At 51.5% G+C, this 23,818-nt stretch overlaps 1 protein-coding gene across 1 annotated transcript; it reads left to right on the top strand.

Annotated features, from left to right (window-relative positions):
* The first annotated feature begins 534 nt into the window (after positions 1-534).
* Positions 535-23,559, top strand: ALOXE3 (arachidonate epidermal lipoxygenase 3). Its single transcript, XM_017850735.1, has 15 exons — positions 535-1,171; positions 2,042-2,246; positions 3,313-3,394; positions 3,911-4,030; positions 4,358-4,483; positions 6,718-6,821; positions 7,381-7,553; positions 8,385-8,528; positions 8,618-8,821; positions 8,911-8,997; positions 9,584-9,753; positions 10,345-10,466; positions 17,106-17,206; positions 17,792-17,962; positions 22,666-23,559. The coding sequence occupies exons 1-15, from the start codon at positions 560-562 to the stop codon at positions 22,843-22,845; spliced, it is 2,601 nt and encodes an 866-aa protein (XP_017706224.1). The 5' UTR covers positions 535-559; the 3' UTR covers positions 22,846-23,559.
* The last annotated feature ends 259 nt before the right edge of the window (positions 23,560-23,818 follow it).

Here is a 23,818-nt window from a genome sequence, read left to right as displayed (position 1 = left end):
CTGCTGCTGATTGAGCTTTCTCTGCCTCCCGTTCTTAGAGCCCCAGCCGAGGCTGGGACGCACGGACTGGAACATAGTGGAGGCTTGAACGGTGCGGCGCCGGAACTGGCCGCGCGGGGCCGCTGCGGGCTATGGGCTTCTTCCTCCGAGAGGTTCTTCCCCAGTCCCACGTGGCCCAGATCCCGGACACCCGGGCTCCCGGGTCCTGCAGGCGCAGGGCGGTCCTGGAGCGGAAAGAATGCCACGCGGGGCCTTCAGACGCTGTTTGCCGGCGCTGTATTTCGCTTTCCTGACCGGCCCTACTCCAGAGCAGAGAATGAGGTCGGGCGTGCCAAAGGCTGGGGACAAAGAGGGCCAGGCGTGTGGGGATCGGTGTATGGGGTGACAGGGGAGCTGTTCCTGACCATTTGACGTGTGCTGGAATGCGTGTGCGACTCACCTGCGTGTGGCTGCAGTCACATGCGATTTATGACCACGTGCAGCTCTCCACTGTTTAGTGATTCACACGGATGATTCACACGTAGGAATGCAGGTGCCCTGTGCTCATCTCCGCCTGGCAATGGGGAGGAACAGATCTTGGGGGACATTGGGGACTGGGCGGACAAGCACTCCAGGGCATCAGTCCGGGCCGCTGACCAGGCAGAGGGCAGTGTCCCAATTATACAGGCGTCACCTCCTCCTTGACTCCGTCTCAGCATCTGGTTCCTCCCTCCGCATTGGAACCCAGGCTCCTGATACCCATCTGGGTGAGTCAGCCAGAGGGACCGGCTGTGTCAGAGGCAAGCAAAGAAGTATTAGAGTGCAAGACTGTGGGCGGGGAGAGGGAGCCCGAGCCGCCAGCAGGGAACTTCGGAGAGAGAGAGCCCAGGAACATCCCAGACAGAGCTGGGCCCTTCCTCAGCCCTACCCTGCCCCGCAGCCCCTAGCCCAGAAACCCCGCCCTGTCCGGCCTGCCGCTCTCCTCCTCCAGGCCGGCTGCTGCTGCGGCCAGCGTTGCCGTGGGCATCCCTTCCTCCTTCCCATCATGGCAGTGTACCGCCTGTGTGTGACCACTGGTCCCTACCTGAGGGCCGGCACACTGGACAACATCTCTGTCACACTGGTGGGCACGTGTGGTGAAAGCCCCAAGCAGCGGCTAGATCGAATGGGCAGGGACTTCGCCCCTGGATCGGTGAGTACAAAGGAGACAGGGAAGCGCCACCTCTGAGGGGCAGGGGCCGCAGGCGGGAGGAGCATTCCTCCTGGACTCTTGAGATCCTGCTGAAGTCAGGATACCGGCCCTGACCTCCTCACCGTCCCTACTGAGGTCTCTGTCTTTTCTGGAGATGACGAACTCCATCCAGGCAGGACTGTGGAGAGGAAGGAGCGTTGGACAGGGAGTCGAGGGACTTCCCCTGGCTCCTAAACTCCTCCCATAATTGACAGTGGGCTTTAGGCAAGTCGTTTCCCCTCTCTGAGCCTGGGTTTCCTCTTATCCGGAGGGGATCTGCCTGCCTCTGCCAGCCCCAGGTGTCCTCCACAAGGGTTCCCAGCCGGCCTAGGAAGCTAGTGAAATGCAGTGCCCACTGTGCTCGGGCACTTTTTTCTTTTCTTTTCTTTTCGAGGTGGAGTTTTGCTTTTGCTGCCCAGGCTGGAGTGCAGTGGCGGGATCTCAGCTCACTGCAACCTCCGCCTTCCGGGTTTAAGCGATTCTTCTGCCTCAGCCTCCCGAGTAGCTGGGATTACAGGCGCCTGCTACCAAGCCCTACTAATTTTTTGTATTTTTAGTAGAGATGGGGTTTCATCCGGCAGGCTGGTCTCGAACTCCTGACCTCAGGTGATCCACCTGCCTCGGCCTCCCAAAGTGCTGGGATTACAGGCATGAGCCACAGCGCCCGGCCCGGGTACCCTTTTTCTAATTCATACAAAAGCCCGGTGTGGGCTAGCAGCAGCTCAGGTTTGTATGCCCGAACAGGCTTAGGTGTAGATGCATCTTGCAAGGCGCAAGGACCACCTTGGCAGTTCCCTGCCTCTCACCTGCTTGCTGTCTTGGTCCCCTCAGGTGCAGAAGTACAAGGTGCGCTGCTCAGCGGAGCTGGGTGAACTCTTGCTGCTGCGTGTACACAAGGAGCGCTACGCTTTCTTCCGCAAGGACTCTTGGTACTGCAGCCGCATCTGTGTCACCCAACCGGATGGTACTGTGTCCCACTTCCCCTGCTATCAGTGGATTGAAGGCTACTGCACCGTGGAGCTGAGGCCAGGAACAGGTGGGCCAGGGACGAGGACTACACTGTACTGCAGGTGTCTTTTGGGATTAGGAGTGGGGTCTCACAGAGCTCCAGAGTGTAGGGAACAAGATTGAGGTCAGAAACTCTGGGCTCCCAAGTAGATGTCTTCTGAAAAAAGGGAAACTCTCAAGCCCCGAAATGCGACGGTTTTCCAGACGGTATTGACTCTTCTGGAGACTCACATAGACACACCCACTCATATAGGCGTGCACCCTTCTCTCATACACATAGGAAGCACTTTGCTTTCCACAGCCTCGCTCTTCACTTCTCCAGAGTGAGTTCCTCCGGACCCCAGAGAGGAACTAATCCGCATATTGAGTCATTAGATTTTAACAGGTGGAGAAGCCCTGGCTGCTTAAAGATTTTAGCTGGAGAGGCCCTGTTCCCTCCCCTACTACTAGCTTTTCCAGTGTGGATGAAGACCCTGAGAGGTGCTGCTAAGATTCCTTGTTGAATTTCTGGATTCCATGGATGCTGGGCTTGAGCATCTTCAACTTCCAGAGCTGTCTGATCTGGAGAGGCAACAGTAGGGCTGCTCTTGGTGTTGGGAGGAGGCTCAGGATGAAGGAGGGATATTCTAGGTCAAAGTGAGGCAAGTGAATATTACCCCATGGTCCATAATAAGTTTTCCACAGACCTCACTATAAACTCTCATCCATCACCACAGCACATCCATCCACAGCTACACAAAATATATTTGTTCATCAGTCATTTACCAAGTGCATCTTATACACATGGGCCAGGCACCATGCTAGAAGCTGGGAATACAGAAAAAAAAAAAAAATACGACTTCTGCCCTCAAGGAGTTTATAGTCTGGAGGGGAGATACACATGCCAACAATTAGGAAGGTTGTTATAATTTGGGGGTGAGGCTGTCTTGAATCCCTTCTACTGATGAATACACAAAGAACGTAGGGGCACTGCTACGTGATTCACAGGGATGTGGCTGTCGGATTGGGTTCAAGGGTCGGGGGTTCAGGCAAGGTTTGCAGAAGATGTTGTTTGAAAAGAGACTTATGCCAAGAGTAATTTTCATTCCCCACAGCAAGAACTATTTGTCAGGACTCCCTTCCCCTCCTCCTGGATCACAGGACACGGGAGCTCCGGGCCCGACAAGAATGCTACCGGTGAGGGTGGCCTAATTTGACTTCTTTCCCCATCTGTATTCTGACCTCAGCCTTAATCAGATTGTTCCTAACTCTAACCTCATTCTCAACCTTGGGTGCCTAACTTGGATCAGGACTCTTACATAGTGACCCTGAGTCTGAACTGAGAACGCCAATAGTAACAGTTGTCCCAACACCACCAATGAGTCCATACTCAGCCCTCAACTGTCCTTGATGTAACCCAGATCCCAATATCAGAAGTGACCTGAAGTATCCTCCAATCTCAGTCCTTTCTCAGCTTCCCCCCATAAATCGGCCATGATTTTAATCTCAACACAAACCCATCGCTAACCCAGTGTGGGCATTAATGCCATCCTCAAATGCTACCTTTATTTCATGGAGAAATGTCCAATTCCTTGTCACCCATCCAGAAAGTAGGTGGCTTCTGAAGTTTTAATCTGAAGTCGTGTCTTTAAAGCTAAGACTTGTGTTTATCTGGAGCATGACTTGCCACCTCTGGCCTCTTTCTCTCGGAAGCTGGAAGATCTATGCCCCTGGCTTCCCCCGCATGGTAGACGTCAACAGCTTTCAGGAGATGGAGTCGGACAAGAAATTTGCCTTGACAAAGACGACAACTTGTGTAGACCAGGGTGACAGGTGAAGATTAAAGCTTGGGAAGGAGGGGAAAGAAAGTCAAGTGAGGGGCTGTTGGGAGGATGGGGTCCTGATAGCCAGGAAGGAGGGGTAAGTGTCTATGACAATGCAGTTTCATTCAAGTGTCAGGATGGGAGATGGCCCCAAAGGGTCTGGCAGAGAGGAGGAGAGTGAGGAGGTTATTTTAGGTCAGGAGCAGCGAGGGCAGGGGAGGAGCTGGGAGTAAGGGAGACCCGGGGACTCCGAAGGCAGGAAAGAGGGAAGGAATTAAGGGGCTGGGCTGCAGAGCCCAGTGACTGGTTTCTGTCTTTCTACACCCCCAACCCCCAGCAGTGGGAATCGGTACCTGCCTGGCTTCCCCATGAAAATTGACATCCCATCCCTGATGTACATGGAGCCCAATATTCGATACTCAGCCACCAAGACGATCTCGCTGCTCTTCAATGCCATCCCTGCGTGAGGCCATTGCCCCTCTGATGAACATCTCACATCTCTGCCCATCCATCCCCTCCCCTTGCTCTCAAACTGCCCCTTCTCCCTATCCCCAGTATCCCCTCTCCCTACCCCAGTCCCTCCTGTCTGGACTCATTCCCTCTCCCTGCCCCACAGTCTTCCCTCTCTACATGGCCCCTGCCCCCTTCCTGCCCCTGTCTCCCCCTTCTGCTCCCCATTTCCCCTCTCCCTGCCCCAGACTCAGCCTCTGCTTTCATGACTGAACTCCTTGCGGTTTTCCCACCCACCCCCACCGGGTGTTGATTGGGCAGACCCCCAGCAAATGTTTGTGCAGTGAGTGAGTGCTTAGGAGCCCAGGGGACATCATTCTTGGGCCTGTCAGATCATTCCTCCCCCCTTGCCACACTGCCTTCCCCAGGTCCCCACACTTTTCAGGGCACATCACTTTTTTTTTTTTTTTAGACAGAGTTTCACTCTTGTTGCCCAGGCTGGAGTGCAGTGGTGCAACCTCCGCCTCTCGGGTTCAAGCGATTCTCCTGCCCAAGCTTCTTTCAAGTAGCCTCTCAGGTAGCTGGGACTACTGGCTAATTTTTTATTTTTAGTAGAGATGGGGTTTCTTCATGTTGGTCAGGCTGGTCTCGAACTCCCGACCTCAGGTGATCCATCTGCCTTCACCTACCAAAGTTCTGGGATTACAGGCATGAGCCACCGCGCCCAGCCCACATTACCTCTTTATGCATCCTATGTTATTGACCTATTGCCACAGGTGTGCTTGTTTCATGTTCCATTTCTTTTGTTGTTGTTGTTGTTGTTGTTGTTGTTTTTTTGAGATGGAGTCTCACTCTGTTGCTCAGGCTGGAGTATAGTGGCGCGATCTTGGCTTACTGCGGTCTCCACTTCCTGGGTTCAAGCAATTCTCCCACCTCAGCCTCCCGAGTAGCTGGGATTACAGAGATGCGCCACCACACCTGGCTAATTTTTGCGTTTTTAGTAGAGACAGGGTTTCACCATGTTGACCAGGCTGATCTGGAACTCCTGATCTCAGGTGACCCACCCGCCTTGGCCTCCTAAAGTGCTGGGATTACAGGTGTGAGCCACTGCGCCCTGCCTGCATTCCCTTTCCTTTGATTCAGCCCATTTAGTGAGTGCATATTATGAACTGGGTATGGTGGGGCAGACACAGCCAAGTCCTTGCCCTGAGGAGCTCATAGTATAATGGGGATGATATATGTCCACTGTGCTTACAGTACGATGCAGGGAATGATGAGTGTGAAAGATTCAAGGTATGTGTTTTGGAGGTGTTCAGGCAATGCTTCATAAAGGACTTTACCTCTGAGCCATGCCTAGAACAGATAGATTTTTATCATAGAGATGTAGCAGATGGCTTTCTACCACAGGCATAGCTTAAATGAAGACCTGGAATTGGGGGAAAGCTGATTTAATTTCAAGCATGTTTCTCCATATTATAAAATAACATTGCGGGGCATGGTAGGGCACACCTGTAGTCTCTGCTACTTGGGAGGTTGAGGCAGGAGGATTGCTTGAGTCCAGGAGTTTGAAGCTGCAGTGAGCTATGATTGTGTCTATGAACAGCCACTGTACTCCAGCCTTGGTAACACAGGGAGACCCCATCTTAAAAAGAAGAAAAAAATAATGCTCACTGTAAAAATTCAAACAGTACAGACATCCACAAAATGAAGACTATGCATCCCTCCACATGCCAGCCCCTCTTCTACTGTCCGGTGTAAAAAGCATGTCTCTGATCATGTTTGGAGAGTGGGTCTTGGTTGGCCCTGTTTAATGCCCAGGGTGGGTGAAAATGCTGGAAAGGTTGGTAAAAGCTGGCTGATGGGGATCTCCATGGGCTAGTCAGGCTTGGCAGCTGGGGCTCTGTCCTGTAAGCAGAGGGGAGCCAGTGGAGGTCTGTGACAAGAGGGCAGCTTGGAGAACACAGGCCAAAACACCAGTGAGGGTGGCTTGTCTGCACCATAGGGGCTGTGTGTGCCAACTTTATATGTAAGTGCAATGGCCTGTCTTAGGGATGGTTACATATGAACCAGGGTCTTCCGAGGCCACAGAGCCTCCACTGGGCGCTAGACTTTTTCTCCCATGTGGATTGTTAGGCATCTCTACTCTGGGGATGGACCCTGTTAGTTCCTCCAGGCAGAGGGGGACACAGTGGTTCCCAGCAGACTTTAGCCCCCAGATCTCATCCTCATCTTTTCCTCTCCCATCAGGTCCTTGGGAATGAAGCTTCGAGGGCTGTTGGATCGCAAGGGCTCCTGGAAGAAGCTGGATGACATGCAGAACATCTTCTGGTGCCACAAGACCTTCACGACAAGTAAGCAGAGCTAGGCAGGAGATGTCTACCCTCACCTTATCTCGTACTCAGACCCTTTCCTCTCCTTCCTGGGAAAAGACCCTCTCCCAGCTCTCCCAGGGAGACTGCTGGATTTGAGTGGGAGGGGCTCCTGGCTTCACTGGTGGCATCTCCCAGATTCCTCTGGAGAACAAAGCACCTTCTCTGAGGAGGGGACAAAAACAGGGGGAGTCAGGAGACAGAGACACTCTGCTTGCCTGGGAGAGGGTCACAGTCATTTAGGGAATCTTGATCCTGATCAGGGACACATGACTCTCTTCCCCAACTCCAACCACGAAGTGCTCCAGGCTTTGGGTCCAGAAAGACTTAGGTTCAAATCCCTGCTCTGCCACTCAGCTGTGCAAGTCACTCCATCTCTCTGACCCTTACTGTCTAGTATTAAATTGAAGATATAATGATTCCTACCTTATAGAGTTTTTGGGAAGAAAACCTAAACCACAATGACAAGCAAAGGACTTGACAGGACCAGGATCTAGGGAGGTAGTTTCTAGACCAACTGGTCCCCTCTCTTGCCCCCCAGAGTATGTCACAGAGCACTGGTGTGAAGATCACTTCTTCGGGTACCAGTACCTGAATGGCGTCAATCCCGTCATGCTCCACTGCATCTCTAGCCTACCCAGCAAGCTTCCTGTCACCAATGACATGGTAGCCCCCTTGCTGGGACAGGACACATGCCTGCAGACAGAGCTAGAGGTGGGTAAGGACCTGGGCAGTGGGCCTGCTAGGTGGGAGGTGGGTGTGTCACCATTATGGACAAGGGATGTGTGTTTAGGGTATGGAAATGGCCTGGGCTGCATTTCACTTGTGGGCCTCATCCTCTGGGCAGCCATGGTCCTGTACACTTTACATAGAGCAGATATGGATGAAGGTCAGATTGGGGTTGGGAGGCTTTGAGGCCTGAGATGGGACCTTGGTGAAATGGTGTGAACACGCAGGGTGGTTGCAGGGACATCTTGGAGGAGGCCTTGCCCGTGTTTTGAGGCCTCCTGAAGAGGTGCTGAGGCCTAGAGGAAGGCTATTTTAGGACAGGCCAATGGTAGGGCCACCAGATACATCAGGGAAAATCACGGAGAACGAGGAGCTCTGAGGTCGTCAGAGAAGAGGCTGATCCAGTCTTTTTGGGGCAGCCAAGCCCTCAGGCATTCAACTCCAGAAAGCTAGAGACATGGTTGGTCAGTTCTCATGTGTTGATTTAGCTGTTGCTGGATACATAGTGCTCAGATCTCAGAAGAGGATTCCATCTGAGTTGAGAGTGGGAAGGACTAGGTATGAGGTGAGGAGGAGAGGACGCTGGCTTGTCCCAGTAGGCGAGCGGTTGCACAAGGAGGGACTCAGCTGGACCTCATTCCGGACATTCTGGGAAGGGCGGGGTACCCCACATTGGTCATTAATTCAGGCACCAAGAATTTCTGAGACCTCAGCTGGGGACCTCAGCTCCTCTCTGGAGTGGAAGTGGGCAAGGAAACAGGAGGGAAGTGGAGCGCGGGTAGGGAGGGACACTCAGCCTCTGTGTGCCTTCTGCAGAGGGGGAACATCTTCCTAGCGGACTACTGGATCCTGGCGGAGGCCCCCACCCACTGCCTAAACGGCCGCCCGCAGTACGTGGCCGCCCCACTGTGCCTGCTGTGGCTCAGCCCCCAGGGGGCGCTGGTGCCCTTGGCCATCCAGGTGAGCCCGGCGCCGCCGCCTCGGGGTGGGGGCTCAGGTGCAAATCGACAGCCCGGAGCCGCATCATCCCTCGTTCCTTTCGGACGCAGCTCAGCCAGACCCCCGGGCCCGACAGCCCCATCTTCCTGCCCACTGACTCCGAATGGGACTGGCTGCTGGCCAAGACATGGGTGCGCAACTCTGAGTTCCTGGTGCACGAGAACAACACGCACTTTCTGTGCACGCATTTGCTATGCGAGGCCTTCGCCATGGCCACACTGCGCCAGCTGCCGCTCTGCCACCCCATCTACAAGGTCTGCGACACCGGGCGGGGGCCCAGCGGGGCAGGGGCCGGGCGGCCTTGTCCCCGGCCTTCAGCTCACGTGATCCGCTCCGCTCGCAGCTCCTGCTCCCCCACACTCGATACACGCTGCAGGTGAACACCATCGCGAGGGCCACGCTGCTCAACCCCGAGGGCCTCGTGGACCAGGTGCGGCCTCCCAGCCGGGTCACTGATCTCCGCCCCCGAAGACGCCTTGCCCCGCTACCCGCCCCCAAGCCCTGTTCTGCACTCAAGCCCCGTGTGAGGACACCTGGGGTGTGAGAACACCTGTACAATTCCTGCCTCTTCCACCAGCCCCGCCCACTCCGCCGGTCTCCTACCGGCCCCCTTCACAGACCCTGTTCCTCCTTCCTCCCCGGCAGCCCCACCCACAGGTCCCGCCCCCCCGCCGACTGCCCCCTGCCCCGCTGGGCCACGGGTCCACAGGCAGGGCAGCCTCATCCTGAGCCCCGGCACCACCCTCAGCTGACCCTGAGCCCAGCCAGGCTCCCCGGCTTTCAGTTCATTCTTTTAGTAACCAAATACCTTTGGATCTTCTCCCACGCCCGTAGTGGGGCGTCAAGCTGCGCAGCCTGCGTCAGGCAGGCCCTTGTGGGTATTTGATCCGGGGTTGTGGATTGCTTTATGAACCGAAGAAGGCCCTCCTTGGGCCGAGTCCCCAGTCCCATCTCGTGCCCAGACACTAGGGTGGGGATTGGGCTGGCCCGGAAGCCGAGCTGTGCTGTGTCCTCAGGTCACGTCCATCGGGAGGCAAGGCCTCATCTACCTCATGAGCACGGGCCTGGCCCACTTCACCTACACCAATTTCTGCCTTCCGGACAGCCTGCGGGCCCGCGGCGTCCTGGCTATCCCCAACTACCACTACCGAGACGACGGCCTGAAGATCTGGGTGGCTATTGAGAGGTGCGAGGTTCGGGGCGGGACCAGCCGTCCCACCAGGGTCTCCTGGCCTGGGGCACTGTGGTCCCTGCGCTCATGGTGCCTTGGGAACTCCAGGTGTTTTCATACCCTAGCATAGGGAATTCTTGAGGATATGAATTGGGTTTGGGGTCGCCTCTGAAATGGCAGGTAGGTGCTGTCCAGAGAGGAGCTGGGGGTGTGTGGATGCAGGGGAAGGAGGGGGTCTCCAGTGGAGTCAGAGTATCAGGGCTGGTGCATCATTTAAGCATGGGCTGGGGCCTCGGGCAGGCAGGTCTTCCTTCCTCCTGGGTGCTGAGTGGGGAGTGGGGTGGCAGCATGAATCAGATTCTTCCTGCACTCCCCTGCCCACCCCCCAGGCCCCTGTGCAGGAAGGAGGTGTGGAGCACCCATGACTCAGGAGTGAGTGGGACTTAAGGGAAGCCCAGCCACTCAGATTCCAGCTGCACCTAGGGGTCCCCACTGAACCCCCATAGCTATCTGCCTCTCTGCCGCCTGAGCGGCAATGAGCCTCGGTTTTCTGGCCAGGCCTGAGCCTGTGGTTACTCCAGTGGTACCAGCATCTCTTTCCTGCAGCTTTGTCTCAGAAATCGTGGGCTACTATTATCCCAGTGACGCATCTGTGCAGCAGGATTCGGAGCTGCAGGCCTGGGTTGGCGAGATTTTTGCTCAGGCGTTCCTGGGCCGGGAAAGCTCAGGTATCCCCTCTCTATCCCACTTCCTGTGTAGGCTCTGATGAGCTAGCACTTGCTCGGCCACCCCCTACTCCCATCAGTTATTTATTGACCAGCCTTTGAAGTAGATACTACCAATATCCCCAATTAGCAGATATGGAAAGAGGCACAAAGAACGCTGCGCAAGGCGGGTTCTGAGCCAGCTCCGACTGTCTCCAAAGCCCTTGCTTGCATCCACTGCTCTGTGCCCCTCCAGTCCCTTGACCTTTTCAGAAGCCCACCAGTTCATTTCAGCTTCCTGAGCTCTGTCAATGTTCTGCAACGTGCAGTGGGAGCCATCTCTTGACTTCAGAGGATTCTGAAAAGTTTCTCTCAAACCCCCCTTGGTGTCCTGCCACGTGGCCCCTCCAGCCACCAACCTCTCTTCAGTCCTTTGGCTGCAAACTTCTTGGAGTGCGTTGGTCTTGTTGTGGACTGATCCCTCATTTACGCTTGTCACCTAACCCTAACTCTCCCTTATCTTCTGACACTGCCTGAGAAGCCTCAGACCCACAGACACCAGCGGCTCCCTCTTAGGCCTTAACCCAAGTGTCCAGCGGATGGCCCAGATCACGCCCTCCTTTCTTTAAAGTCCTCTCTTAGCTCCAGGAAAGGCGTGTCCTTCTGACCCCCTGCTTCTTCCCAGGTCCCGGCTTTTCCCCACCTCTTAGCTTATCCTGGATCTCTGACTCGTCTCTACCCCTCTCTAATGGAATGAATGTTTCTTTTGTTTCTGCTCTGTAGCTGATTTCCAGACTCAGAAATCTCCCAAGCCCACATTCCCCATTCTCTGAAGGACTTCTATTTAAAAAAAAAAATTTCTTTTTTTTTTTTAAATTACTGTGCCTTGTGTGGCAGTGCTAACTCATAGGCAGTATGCCAAGTTAGCCTTTTCTTCTTCTTTTTTTTTTCGTTTCTGGTACAGATGTGGGAGGGTGTCTTGCTTTTTTGCCCAGGCTGGTTTCAAACTCTTGGCTTCAAGCAATCCTCTGCCCTCAGCCTCCCAAAGTGCTAGGATTATAGGCATGAGCCACCACGCCCAGCCAGAGCTTTTCTTTTTGATGTCTCATTGTCACCCTTAAGCCCGGCATGTGACAACTGCACGGTCACCCCTCCTTAGAGTGAGGTCTGGCTATGCTTGGGTTACATAGCCCATTGCTGCTCTTCATAGCCTACCTACCTAGCACCACTGTATGTTACAGTTTGTATTCTGGCACTCAAAAATGTAGAACCTGGACATGGTGGCTCATGCCTGTAATCTCAGCACTTTGGGAAGCCAAGGTGGGTGGATCACCTGAGGTCAGGAGTTGGAGACCAGCCTGACCAATGTGGTGAAACCCCGTCTCTACTAAAAATCCGAAAATTAACCAGGCGTGGTGGCCTGTGACTCTTGTCCCAGCTACTCGGGAGGCTGAAACAGGAGAATCGCTTGAACCCAGGAGGTGGGGGTTGCAGTGAGCCGAGATTGCGCCACTGCACTCCAGCCTGGGCGACAAGAGCGAAACTGTCTCCAAAACAACAGCAACAACAACAACAACAACAACAACAAAGTAGAAGCCTCTCTATCTAGGGGTAGTGGAAGAAAAGGGAAAGTTCAGAGTGGTGCAATTGTTTATCCTCTAGCCCTGGCCTGGGACTTGTCTCAGCAGGAATGTGGCTTTATTTATTTTTTATTTTTATTTTTTTTGAGATGGAGTCTTGCTCTGTCGCCCAGGCTGAAGTGCAGTGGCGTGATCTCGGCTCACTGCAACCTCCGCCTCCCGGGTTCATGCCATTCTCCTGTCTCAGCCTCCAGAGTAGCTGGGATTACAGGCGCCTGCCACCACGCCTGGCTAATTTTTTTGTATTTTTAGTAGAGACGGGGTTTCACTGTGTTAGCCAGGATGGTCTTGATCTCCTGACCTCGTGATCCACCAGCCTCGGCTTCCCAAAGTGCTGGGATGACAGGCATGAGCCACCGCGCCCGGCAGAAATTGACATTTTTCTATACAACCACAATGTTGTCATCACACAAAACAAAACTGACACTACTCTCCAATGTCACTTTCATATCTAGTCCATATTCAATTTTCCCCATTTGGCCAGGTTTACGCCTGTAATCCCAGCACTTTGGGAGGCCAAGGTGGGCGGATCATTTGAGGTTAGAAGTTTGAGACCAGCCTGAACAATGTGGTAAAACCCCATCTCTACTAAAATACAAAAATTAGCCAAATGTGATGGTGGGCACCTGTGATCTCAGCTACTCGGGAGGCTGAGGCAGGAGAATCACTTGAACCTGGGAGGCAGAGGCTGCAGTGAGCCAAGATGGTGCCACTGCACTCCAGCCTGGGTGACAGAGCAAGACTCCCTCTCTAAATAAATAAATAAATAAATAAATAAATAAATAAGTCCCCATTTCCTCCCAGCTGATCCCTATTGGTTGACGATCCAACAAACGACTGCAAGCTGTTTTGTCTCGATTTCAACTCCAGAGTCTCATAACTTAGAACAGCCCCCCTTCCCCCTCTACTTCTTAAAATCACATACATAGACTCATTGAAGCGCCCCCACTGGTGGTTCTGCAGAATGTCTCACCTTCTGAATTTATCTAACTGCTTCCTCATGATGTCATTCACCTAACTCCTCTGTCTCTGTGGTTTTTTTCTTTATTTGTTTTTGGTTGTTTGCTGTGTTTTGTGGTTTTTTTTTGAGACTGAGTCTCACTCCATCACCCAGGCTGGAGTGCAGTGGTGCAATCTCAGCTCACTGCAACCTCCACCTCCTGGGTTCAAGAGATTCTTGTGCCTCAGCCTCCTGAATAGCTGGAATTACAGGTGTGTGCCATCACACCCAGCTAATTTTTGTATTTTTAGTAGAGACAGGGTTTTGCCATGTTGGCCAGGCTGTATCCCATGTGTTTTGTAAACCAGAAGTCATGTCTGAAGGTTAAATATTTTTGGCAAGAATATTTCTGCATTGCGTCATATTGGGACACGCATAATGTCAGGTTGTCTGACTATTAGTGATGCTGAGAGTAATTTCTGGGTTAAGGTGGTGACAGCCAGAACTGGAGTTTTTTTTTTTTTTTGTTTTTTTTTTGGACAAGGTCCTTTTTTTTTTTTTTTTGAGACGGAGTCTCGCTCTGTTGCACAGGTTAGAGGGCAATGGCGCAATTTCTGCTCACTGCAACCTCTGCCTCCCGGATTCACACCATTCTCCTGTCGCAGCCTCCAGAGTAGCTGGGATCACAGGCACCTGCCACCACACCCGGCTAATTTTTTGCATTTTTAGTAGACATGGGGTTTCACTGTGTTAGCCAGGATGGTCTCAATCTACTGACCTCGTGATCCGCCCACCTCGGCCTCCCAAAGTGCCGGGATTACAGGTGTGAGCCACCATGCCTGGCCCGAGATGGAGTCTTACTTTGTCGCCCAGGCCGGAGTGCGGATTCTGCTGCCTCAGTCTCCCAAGTAGCTGGGATTACAGGTGCCTGCTACCATGCCTGGCTAATTTTTGTATTTTTAGTAGAGACGCGGTTTTGCCATGTTGGACAGGCTGGTCTTGAACTCCTGACCTCAGGTGATCTGCCCACCTCGGCCTCCCAAAGTACTGGGATTACAGGCGTGAGCGACCGCGCCCGGCCTTGGAGTTTTTAAGGGTGACCCTTCCCTGTGTTTTGCAAACCTGCTATTAATCATGATCAGTGCTGATCCTGACACCACCTCCCTTCTTGGGCAGTTGTTTCGTATTTGGGGCTGTCTGTTTCCTACTTAAGACACAAAGGGGGATCTAATTACTGTTAATTCAACTCTTCTATCTTACCTTATTACATTTGTCTCTGATTTAACGCATCAGAACATTCTTCAGATTGAGAACAGCTCTTCTAACGACTACTAACCTATTCCAGATTCATATACGGTATTTAAAGGCAAAACATACTCATTAACCTCAGTCAGTCTGAGGTTAATTCAACTCTCCTATCTTACTTTATTACATTTTTCTCTGATTTAACGCATCAGAACATTCTTCAGATTGACAACAGCTCTTCCAATGAGTACAAACCTATTCTAGATTCACATACAGTATTTAAAAAGGGAAAACACTTGTTAACCCCCACCTCTCAGTTCAAGCGATTCTCCTGTCTCAGCCTCCTGAGTAGCTGCGACTACAGTCACACACTACCACGCCCGGATAATTTTTGTGTTTTTAGTAGAGATGGGGTTTCTGTCACCATATTGGTCAGGTTCCATATTCCAGTGGGGGAAAAATAGGCAATATGAACTACAGAAAATTCCTATAGATGGTCTGTCCCCTTTTTTGTTTTTATTTTTTTGTTTTTGCTCTTGTTTTCGTTTTTTTGAGACAGGGTCTTGCTCTGTTGCTCAGGCTGGTCTCAAACTCCTGGGCTCAATTGATTCAGCCTTCTAAGTAGCTGACACTACAGGTGTGTCCGCCTGCTGTAGTTTTTTGTTCTCAGCCTCCGAGTTTAGAGACTCAACCAGGAACAGAACATTCAGAAAACTCCCACACACTCCCAGGCAGATGTCTCGTCTTTCCTCCCAAACTCTCTGTTCTGTTGCATCAGTCTCCGTCCAGTCAGCCTGACTCCAAACCTTAGTTCTCTTTGACTCATGTTCCCCTCTCTGTCTTCCTAAATCCAGTTAGGTGGCTGATGCCTATTGTCACCACCCTAGTCGTATTCTTCCTCATAGTGCTCTGGAATTGTGGCAGCTGCTTCTCAACCAGTCCCACCTCTCCCAGCCTCTCGCTGCTTGCCCGCCAAGCCTGCAGGGCCACCACCCTGCTAATCCTCTGAAATACTGCCCAGGAAACACATGGCCCTGCACACCGCTGCAGCCTCACCTCCAATTAGGTCCCCTCCCTGTTCCCTCACCCTGCTAATACCCCATGCCTTCCCACTCTGCCTTTTTTTTTCTCTTTTGAGACAGGGTCTCACTTTGTCGCTCAGACTGGAGTGCAGTGGCATGATCACAGCTCACTGCAGCCTTGACCTCCCAGGCTCAAGTGATCCCCTTGCCCCAGCCTCCCTGGTAGCTGGAACTACAGGCATGCACCACCACATCACTGCATCCAGTTACCTTTTTAAAAAATGTTTTTGTAGAGACAAGGTCTTGCTATGTTGCCCAGGCTGGTCTCAAACTCCTGGGCTTGAGCGATCCTCCCACCTCTGCCTCCCACGCTCTGACTTCTTACCCTCTCATGCATTCCTTCATTCGACCAATAATTACCAGGCTCTTGGTAATTATTAAGTATTGTTCTAGGTGCTGAGGTTTAGTAGTGAAAGAGACAAAAATCCTGGCTTTAGTGGAGCTTAACATTCTTTTGGAGAGAGGAAGAGAGAATCAACAAACATGTCAGGTGGTTATGAATGCTAAGAGGAAAACTGAAACAGCATCAGGGTATATAGTGTGTCAAGGTAAAAAGATCATTTCAGGGAGGTGATCAGGGCAGGCCTGTCAGGAACTGATGCATTAGTAGAGGCCTGAAGGAAGTACAGGTGCTAGTTCTGAGGATAATTGGGGCAAGAGTACCAGGCAGAGGCATAGTAAGTGTGCAGGCCCTGAGTTCTGAATGTGCTGGTGCGTTTGAGAACTCTCAGGAAGGCCTGTGTGGCTGGAGTCAAATAAGTGAACAGCCAGGAAGGAAATGAAGTGGGAGAAGGGGCTGGGGCCAGATCAAGTAGGGCCGTGACAAGGTGAGTGGGATGGGAAGCCCTCCGAGGGTTTTAGCGAAGGGTGACGTAATCTGATGGGCATTTGTTCTTGCCAGTGTGCAGTGTGAGGTGGTGTAGATGCTTAGGTGGGGACGTCAGGTAAGCCACTGCAGAGTAATGCCCATGGCTGAATCTGGAGCTCAGGAGCCAGGCAAAGCCAGAGATGGGAATTTGGGAGTTGTTGGCGAGTGGGAGGTGGTTAGAGCCATGGACTTGGGTGAGATGAGTGAGGCACAGAGTGAATGGACCAAGGGCTGAGCCTTGGAGCTCTCCCCTCTCTAGCCCTGAAATGCTTTTCTCTGTTGTCTTTTTTTCCATTCAAGGCTCATCCATCTTTCAACTCACAAGGCCCCTCTTGTCTTCCAGGAGGCCTCCACTAACCACTCTGCTCCTGGTGCCCCTTTCTGCCTTGCCTGCCCTCTCCTCAAAGAGCCAAGCTCTGGCCTTAGAAGCTTCCTTCTGCTTCTGTTACTACAAGCTTTTGAGTAACATGCCCTGTGCATCGGTCTCTGCTGCTAAGCCCAGCAAAGGATGGTTGGATACTGGGTGCTTGAACAAATCTTGGTGAACTGGGTAGGATTAAATCACTACGTCCTAATAGGGGCTGCAGATGGAAGTGCCTTGGAAGTCAGGGAGAGGCAGCTGGGCACTTGGGCTTGAAGCTGGCTCTGTTATTGGCCCTGCCTGCCGGGGATTTTCTGGCCAGATCCCAGTCTCCATCTTCTATCCTGACCCACTTCAGAGGCCACAAACCTTGGTGATGGCCATCCCTAACTTCAGCCCAATAAGCAGTCGTGTCTTGGTGTTCCTTATTTCCTCACTTTCCCCCTGTGGTGAGCCCCAGTCCTGAGCTGGCCCTAGGAATCCAGTACCTTCCGTCCACACCCTCTATCCTTCCTTCCCACACCCAGGCTTCCCAAGCCGGCTGTGCACCCCAGGAGAGATGGTGAAGTTCCTCACTGCAATCATCTTCAATTGCTCTGCCCAGCATGCTGCTGTCAACAGTGGGCAGGTGAGGCTACAAAGGGCAGGTCTGGGGACATCAGGTCTTAGCAATGGACTTGAGGCCTGAATTCGGGTTGAGAGCTTGGGTGGGTCAGGGTTGGGGTGGGTTTATGATTAGGCTTGGGGTTGGAGTGGCAGCTGAGTGGGGTGAAGGCTGGCATTGGGTGATGACTGGGTGGAGCTGTGTCCAAGGTCGCAATGGTGACTCAAGTTGATGTTAATTTGGGAGTAGAACTTAGGGGCTCCTCTCATGGTTAGAACCCAGACAGGTGGAGTAGCAGGTTGCTCTGTATGGCATGCCAGCCCAAGGCCCTTTTCTAGGATTACCTCTATTCTGGGGCCACCTCCTACCCTAGTGACTCACCCCACCCAGTCCTGGAACACTGGGTAGGGAGTGACAAGGAGTAAGCTGGCTTCCTGCCCCACTTCTGGGACTTTCCACTCCCTACCCCTTCCTGTCTTGCCTTTTCATGATCCCCTCATTTCCCAACAATCACCTCTCAGATGGTAGAGGTGGGATCAGGGATGATGAAGAGGGAGGTGATACTCTCCTTCTGGCCACCTGACCCAACCGGGATGGGGGTCTCCACAGCATGACTTTGGGGCCTGGATGCCCAATGCTCCATCGTCCATGAGGCAGCCCCCACCCCAGACCAAGGGGACCACCACCCTGAAGACTTACCTAGACACCCTCCCTGAAGTGAACATCAGCTGTAACAACCTCCTCCTCTTTTGGTTGGTGAGCCAAGAGCCCAAGGACCAGGTGTGTATATGGGGTGTTGAGGGGAGTAGGGTTCTTGAGGGCCACCAGTGGGGGTGGTGGTGGCTTTGTCTGGGGGCTTGAGGACTGGCCAGTGGGATTTATGTTCACTGCAGAACTGCCTTGGGTTCTTCAGTCTCTTCAGAAAATGATAATCCCAAAAGACATAGACTGAAGCAAATACCAGTTTAGTTACCAATCCGCCTGTCCGCCCATTTATCCGACTGTTCATCCATAATCTACTCATGTGTTAATGCAAACATTCAACAAACATTTGTTGGATACTTCCTATGTGTCCACACAGCACTGGGCACCAGGTCTATAACGCTGGATGAGACCTTCCTGCCTTCAAGAAGCCTGTGGTCTAGCTGAGGAGACATACAGGTCAATGAAAAAGGGCACCACCGTGTCGTAGGAGTTACTTATATGTTAATTTCTCCATTCAACACACACTTCCTGAGTACCAGTGGTGACCCAGACCCTGTTATGGGCAGCTACGAACCTTGTCCTTGTGAGCTTACAGTCCAGTGATAGAAGTAAGGACAGGGCCCTGTGGAACCTAAATGGGTCTGGGGGAACCAAGAAAGGCCTCTTGGAGAAAGTGACATCTAAGCTGAAACCTGCAGGACAAGTAGGAGTTGGACAGAGAAGAGGAGCAGGGTTCCTTTTTAGGGAGGGGGAAGGACAGGACCAAGGAGTGAAGGCGAGAAATAACTGGTGTGTTTGTAGGATTCCATCACAAATGGAAATAGCAGAGCAGAGAGGAAGGTAGGGCTTTGTCTGCACAGTATTCATTTAGAAGACAAAGCAGAGCCAATCAAGTCTTCCTCACCGCCCCCACCAGACGGAGTCTTGCTCTGTCACCCAGGCTGGAGTGCAATGGTGCGATCTTGGCTGCAACCTCTGCCTCCCAGGTTCAAGCGATTCTTCTGCCTCAGCCTCCCGAGTAGCTGGGACTACAGGCGCCTGCCACTGTGCCTAGCTAATTTTTGTATTTTTAGTAGAGACAGGGTTTCACCATGTTGGCCAGGCTGTTCTCAAACTCCTGACCTCATGATCCACCACCCTGGCCTCCCAAAGTGCTGGGATTACAGGCGTGAGCCACTGCGCCCGGCCGCCAATCAAGACTTTTAAGCCTCAGGCCCAATGGTTAAATCCGCTTTAGCAAGGGTGTTCCTGTGGCTGTGTGAATGGATGCAACGGGCAACTTTGGAGGCAAGGGGCTAGGGAGGAGCCAATATCTGAGTTTAGGCCAGGCAAGTAGCCCTTTATCACTGGTTCCCATCATCTTTGTTTCCACCCAGCCGTCTTGCACACAAGCTCTCTGACAACTGAATATCCTTATTTCTCACGCTTGACTCCCTTTGGTGCTAGAAAGATTCCAGATGTTGCTGGGCACAGTGGCTCGTGCCTGCAATCCCAGCACTTTGGGAAGCTGAGGCCGGTGGATTGCTTGAGCCTAGGAATTCAAGAGCAGCCTAGGAAACATGGTAAAACCCTGTCTCTACCCAAAACACAAAAATTAACTGGGCATGTTAGCGTGTGCCTGTGGTCCCAGCTGCTTGTTGGGGTCTAAGGTGGGAGGATCACTTGAGCCCAGGAGGTCAAAAATGCGGTAAGTCACGTTCACACCACCGCATGCCAGCCTGGGTGACCAAAAAAGCTTGGCACTGTGCTGGCATATAAATGTTCCATAAATGGTAGTTCCACCTCACAGGGGAGAAAACTGAGGTTCAGGGAGATTCAACAGTTTGTTAAACAGTGCAGAGCTAGTAAGTAGGCTTTGAATCCAGTGTCATATTTCTGTCTTCTGCTTTGTTTTCTCTTTCTTTCTTTGGTGTGTGTGTATTCTGTGTGTGTTTTTTTTTTTTTTTTTTTTTTTTTTTTTTTTTTTTTTTTTTTTTTGATGGCTACACTACTGTTTAGAAATCAAGTATTCAGCAGGTGCATTGGCACAGCCTTAGTCCAGCTACTCAGGAGGCCTGCGGAGAGGATTCCTAGAGGACAGGAGTTCAGGGCTGCAGTGTGCCGTGATCATGCCTGTGAACACCACTGCACTTCAGACTGGCCACATAGCAAAGACCATCTTTAAGTAAGAAAGGAAAAGAAAAAAAAGAGAAATTAGATGTCAATCTAAAATTTTTAAAAACATAAACTTGTTATTTAAAAAAAATAATAAAATAAACTATATGACATAATTTATTTTCTTAAGATGTCTCTGGATCAGAATTTAGGCAGGGCCTAGGCTGGCAGTCCACAGGTACCACTAGGTGAAACACTGGATACAATCAGCTGTGACTGGGCTGGCCTGAAGCTCCCAGAAGGCTTTGCCACATGTCTGGGGCCTCAGTGCTCACCGTGTGTGGTCCTTTCTCCTCTCCATAGCTGTCTTAGCCCCAGATAAGACTAACTCCAAGGGGTCCTCTCTCCAGCAGGATAGTGGACCTCCTCCATAGCACAGTGGGCTGCTTCCAAGATTGAAAACAAGCCTTTCCAGATTTCGCACAATTGATAAAATGTTTAAGGCTGTGGGGCTGGAAGGAGAAAATCAGACCTCCCCAGATTACCAATCATGTGGTCAGAATCAACTAAACTATACCATGGTAACAACCCCAAATTCCAGTGCTTCACCCGACTCGGCCTTCAAAAAAAAAAAAAAAAAAAAAAAAATATATATATATATATATATATTTATATACTTTTTTAATACATAATATCAGCCAATGAAGGCCAATAGTGAATAATAAAACAATAATACACCATGATAAAGTCTAATTTATTCTAGGAATGAAAGGAATGGAAGGTTGGTTCAACCTTATGAAATCTAGCAATATAATTCGTTACGTCAATAAAGATGCATATCGTATAATTATCTCAATATATGCTGAAAAAGCATTTGATAAATGTGAACAGCCATTACTAATAAAAACGCAGTGCAAAATGAAGCCCCCTTAAGGAGTTTTGATTAGAAGTGTATGTCAGGCTGAGTATAGTGGCTCACGCCTGTAATCTCAGCAGTTTGGGAGGCTGAGGCAGGTGGATCACCTGAGGTTGGGAGTTCAAGACCAGCCTGGCCAACATGGTGAAACCTCGTCTCTACTAAAAATACGAAAATTAGCCAGGCATGGTGGTGGCACGTGCCTGTAATCCCAGCTACTCAGGAGGCTGAGGCAGGAGAATCACTTGATCCCAGGAGACGGAGGTTGCGGCGGCACCAAGCCAAGATCGCACCACTGCACTCCAGCCTGGGTGACAAAGCGAGACTCCATCTCAAAAAAAAAAAAAAAAAAAAAGTATATTTCCGAAAACACTATATTTATGGTGAGACCATAGATGTCTTTTCATTAAAGTCAGAGGCAAGAAAATAATGCCCAATGTCTATTGTTACTACTGTTATTTAACATTGATCTGGAGGGCTTCGCCAGTGCAATACAATGAGAAAAAGAATTTGTTAAAGATCAGTAGTATTGGCCAGGCATGGTGACTCTCGCCTGTAATTCCAGCATTTTGGGAGGCCGAGGCGGGTGGATCACGAGGTCAGGAGATCGAGACCATCCTGGCTAAAGCGGTGAAACCCTGTCTCTACTAAAAATACAAAAAATTAGCCAGGTGTGGTGGTGGGCGCCTGTAGTCCCAGATATTCGGGAGGCTGAGGCAGGAGAATGGTGTGAACCTGCGAGGCAGAGCTTACAGTGAGCTGAGATGGCACCACTGCACTCCAGCCTGGGCGACAGAGCGAGACTCTGTCTCAAAAAAAAAAAAAAGATCAGTAGTATTGGCAACAGTTATATGAAGGTTCTAGTAAATGGGAAGTGTGTGCTGGTTAGGAGGCTGGGCCTCTGCATTGTCGTGATGAGCTGGTTGTGTGATATGATCATGAGGGAGGGACAGTCCTGTGCACAGGATGGCAGTGACTGGAGCTCATTGTGCTATTTCTTGATTGTGCTTGGCTGTGCTGTAAAGTGTGGCAGTGGAGGATGATGGTGATCGCGTTGGCAAAAGTTCCATCATGATGGTTGATTGTGAAGATACCTGAGAACCAGGATGCTGGTGGTTTTCAAGAGTTGAATTTTGTGAAATTGTGAAGTAATAGTTATATTCTTGGGTATATATGCTGGACAGTGTTTATGTTGATCTCGGTTGTATGAGAAATGTGGTTGTGTTCCTTTAGTTCACAGAGCAGTTGGATCAGGTATGAAAGGGGCCTTTTAAGGTTTTCTAGGCCAGGCGCAGTGGCTCACACCTGGAATTCTAGTGCTTTGGGAGGCCAAGGTGGGAGGATCACTTGAGCCCAGGAGTTTGAGGCTGCAGTGGACTGTGATCACACCACTGTACTCCAGCCAGGGCAACAGAGTGAGACCCTGCCTCAGAACTTTTTTTTCTAGTTCAACCCATCCATTTTCAGATGCAGGAATTGAGTCTCAAAGAGTCAAAGTAACAGGCAGAGGCTTGCCAGCAGAGGCAGCACTGAATTTGGGTTGGCTGGTTCCTACATCACATTCTGTTCCCTACTCTGGGGTTTGGGTGCTGGAGGGCCTGGTGTCAGGATGCATGGGGTGGCAGTTTGGGGCAAGTGTTTACAATGGCTGCAACTGGGTTGTGCCACTAGAAGCCACCTTGACTGGATTTGCTGTTACATGTGGTCCTTTGTTATTCTCCATCCCATCCTGAATGTCATCCTGACCTCTTACCTGATTTTCTCCCAGAGGCCCCTGGGCACCTACCCAGATGAGCACTTCACAGAGGAGGCCCCGAGGCAGAGCATCGCTGCCTTCCAGAGCCGCCTGGCCCAGATCTCGAGGGACATCCAGGAGCGGAACCAGGGTCTGGCACTGCCCTACACCTACCTGGACCCTCTCCTCATCGAGAACAGTGTCTCCATCTAACCACCCCCAAATACCACCCAAGAAGAAAGAAAGGTCCAAGCATGAGGAGGACCAGCTCCTCAGGGTCCTCCAGACCCTTCCATCCTCCCTGTTCTCAGTTTGCCTGAATCTTCTCTTCTGCACGTGGGGACCTTTGCAGCCAAGATGGCTCTGACATCATACAAACTGGGCCCTGAGCTGTGAGAGACCAGTATAGCAGCATCCAGGGTTAAAAGCCGCTGACAAAAGTCCAATGCACAATAGCGCCTCCGAAAGGAAGGAACCGCTTCACTTCTTGCCCTACTTGGGGCAGCCTCTCATTCCAGCCTCTTGGAATGCCCAACTTGGGTTTCTGAGTTTTTCTCCCTTATCCTTCCCCATCCCCAAACTCCTTTTCCTACCATGCCTTTCTACTTTCTCTTTCCTCCAAGCCTAGAGCCAGCCAGCCCAGCTTCCTTCTCTGGAAAGGCCTGGAAACTAGGCACAGAAAGAACTGTGTGCCTAGGTCTGACATGTGGCCCCCTTTGTCCCTAGCACCTTTAAGGGGAGGGGAAGAATCAGAGCACAGTTGCCTGGACCACTAACTGCTGTTCTCAGGGACACGTTCCCAGGCCTGGGGTGTTTGCGGGATCTCTGTTTCTCTCAAGCTTTCACCCTACTCCCCTTTCATCCCATTTTTTTCTTTTTGTCCTTGAGCCCAGTGAGTTCAATAAAAACCAAAATATTTGACTCTCATTTTGTTTTGCTGCTTTGGTGTGTGTGTGTAGGGGTGGCTGAGGGTGTGGGTACCAGGGGATTGCAGCGGGAGGGCAGCAGTGGATCCGTGGATCTTCTGTTCTGGAGACAGGAATCCATGGATCATCTAATATGGAGACAGAAGTGTCCCGGCTCAGCTCACCATTCAGCCAAGCCCTATATTCCTGCCCTCACTTCCCAGAGTGCGTCATCAGGAGGTGAAGGAATGTCTGGATTCAGGGGACCGAGAAGTGGAATA

The sequence above is a fragment of the Rhinopithecus bieti genome, unplaced genomic scaffold (genome assembly GCF_001698545.2).
Source record: "Rhinopithecus bieti isolate Rb0 unplaced genomic scaffold, ASM169854v2 scaffold_32008, whole genome shotgun sequence".
Taxonomy (NCBI): Eukaryota; Metazoa; Chordata; class Mammalia; order Primates; family Cercopithecidae; genus Rhinopithecus; species Rhinopithecus bieti.
The sequence above is the reverse complement of the archived record's forward strand: the minus strand, read 5'-3'. Positions and strand labels throughout refer to the sequence as shown.

What these genes read in the sequence shown, in the direction of transcription:
- ALOXE3 (XM_017850735.1), top strand. Translation starts at nt 560, where the DNA reads ATGGGGAGGAACAGATCTTGGGGGACATTGGGGACTGGGCGGACAAGC. An exon ending in GGGACTTCGCCCCTGGATCG is followed by an intron (nt 1,172 to 2,041) that starts GTGAGTACAAAG and finishes TGGTCCCCTCAG; the next exon opens with GTGCAGAAGTACAAGGTGCG. An exon ending in GCCCGACAAGAATGCTACCG is followed by an intron (nt 3,395 to 3,910) that starts GTGAGGGTGGCC and finishes TTCTCTCGGAAG; the next exon opens with CTGGAAGATCTATGCCCCTG.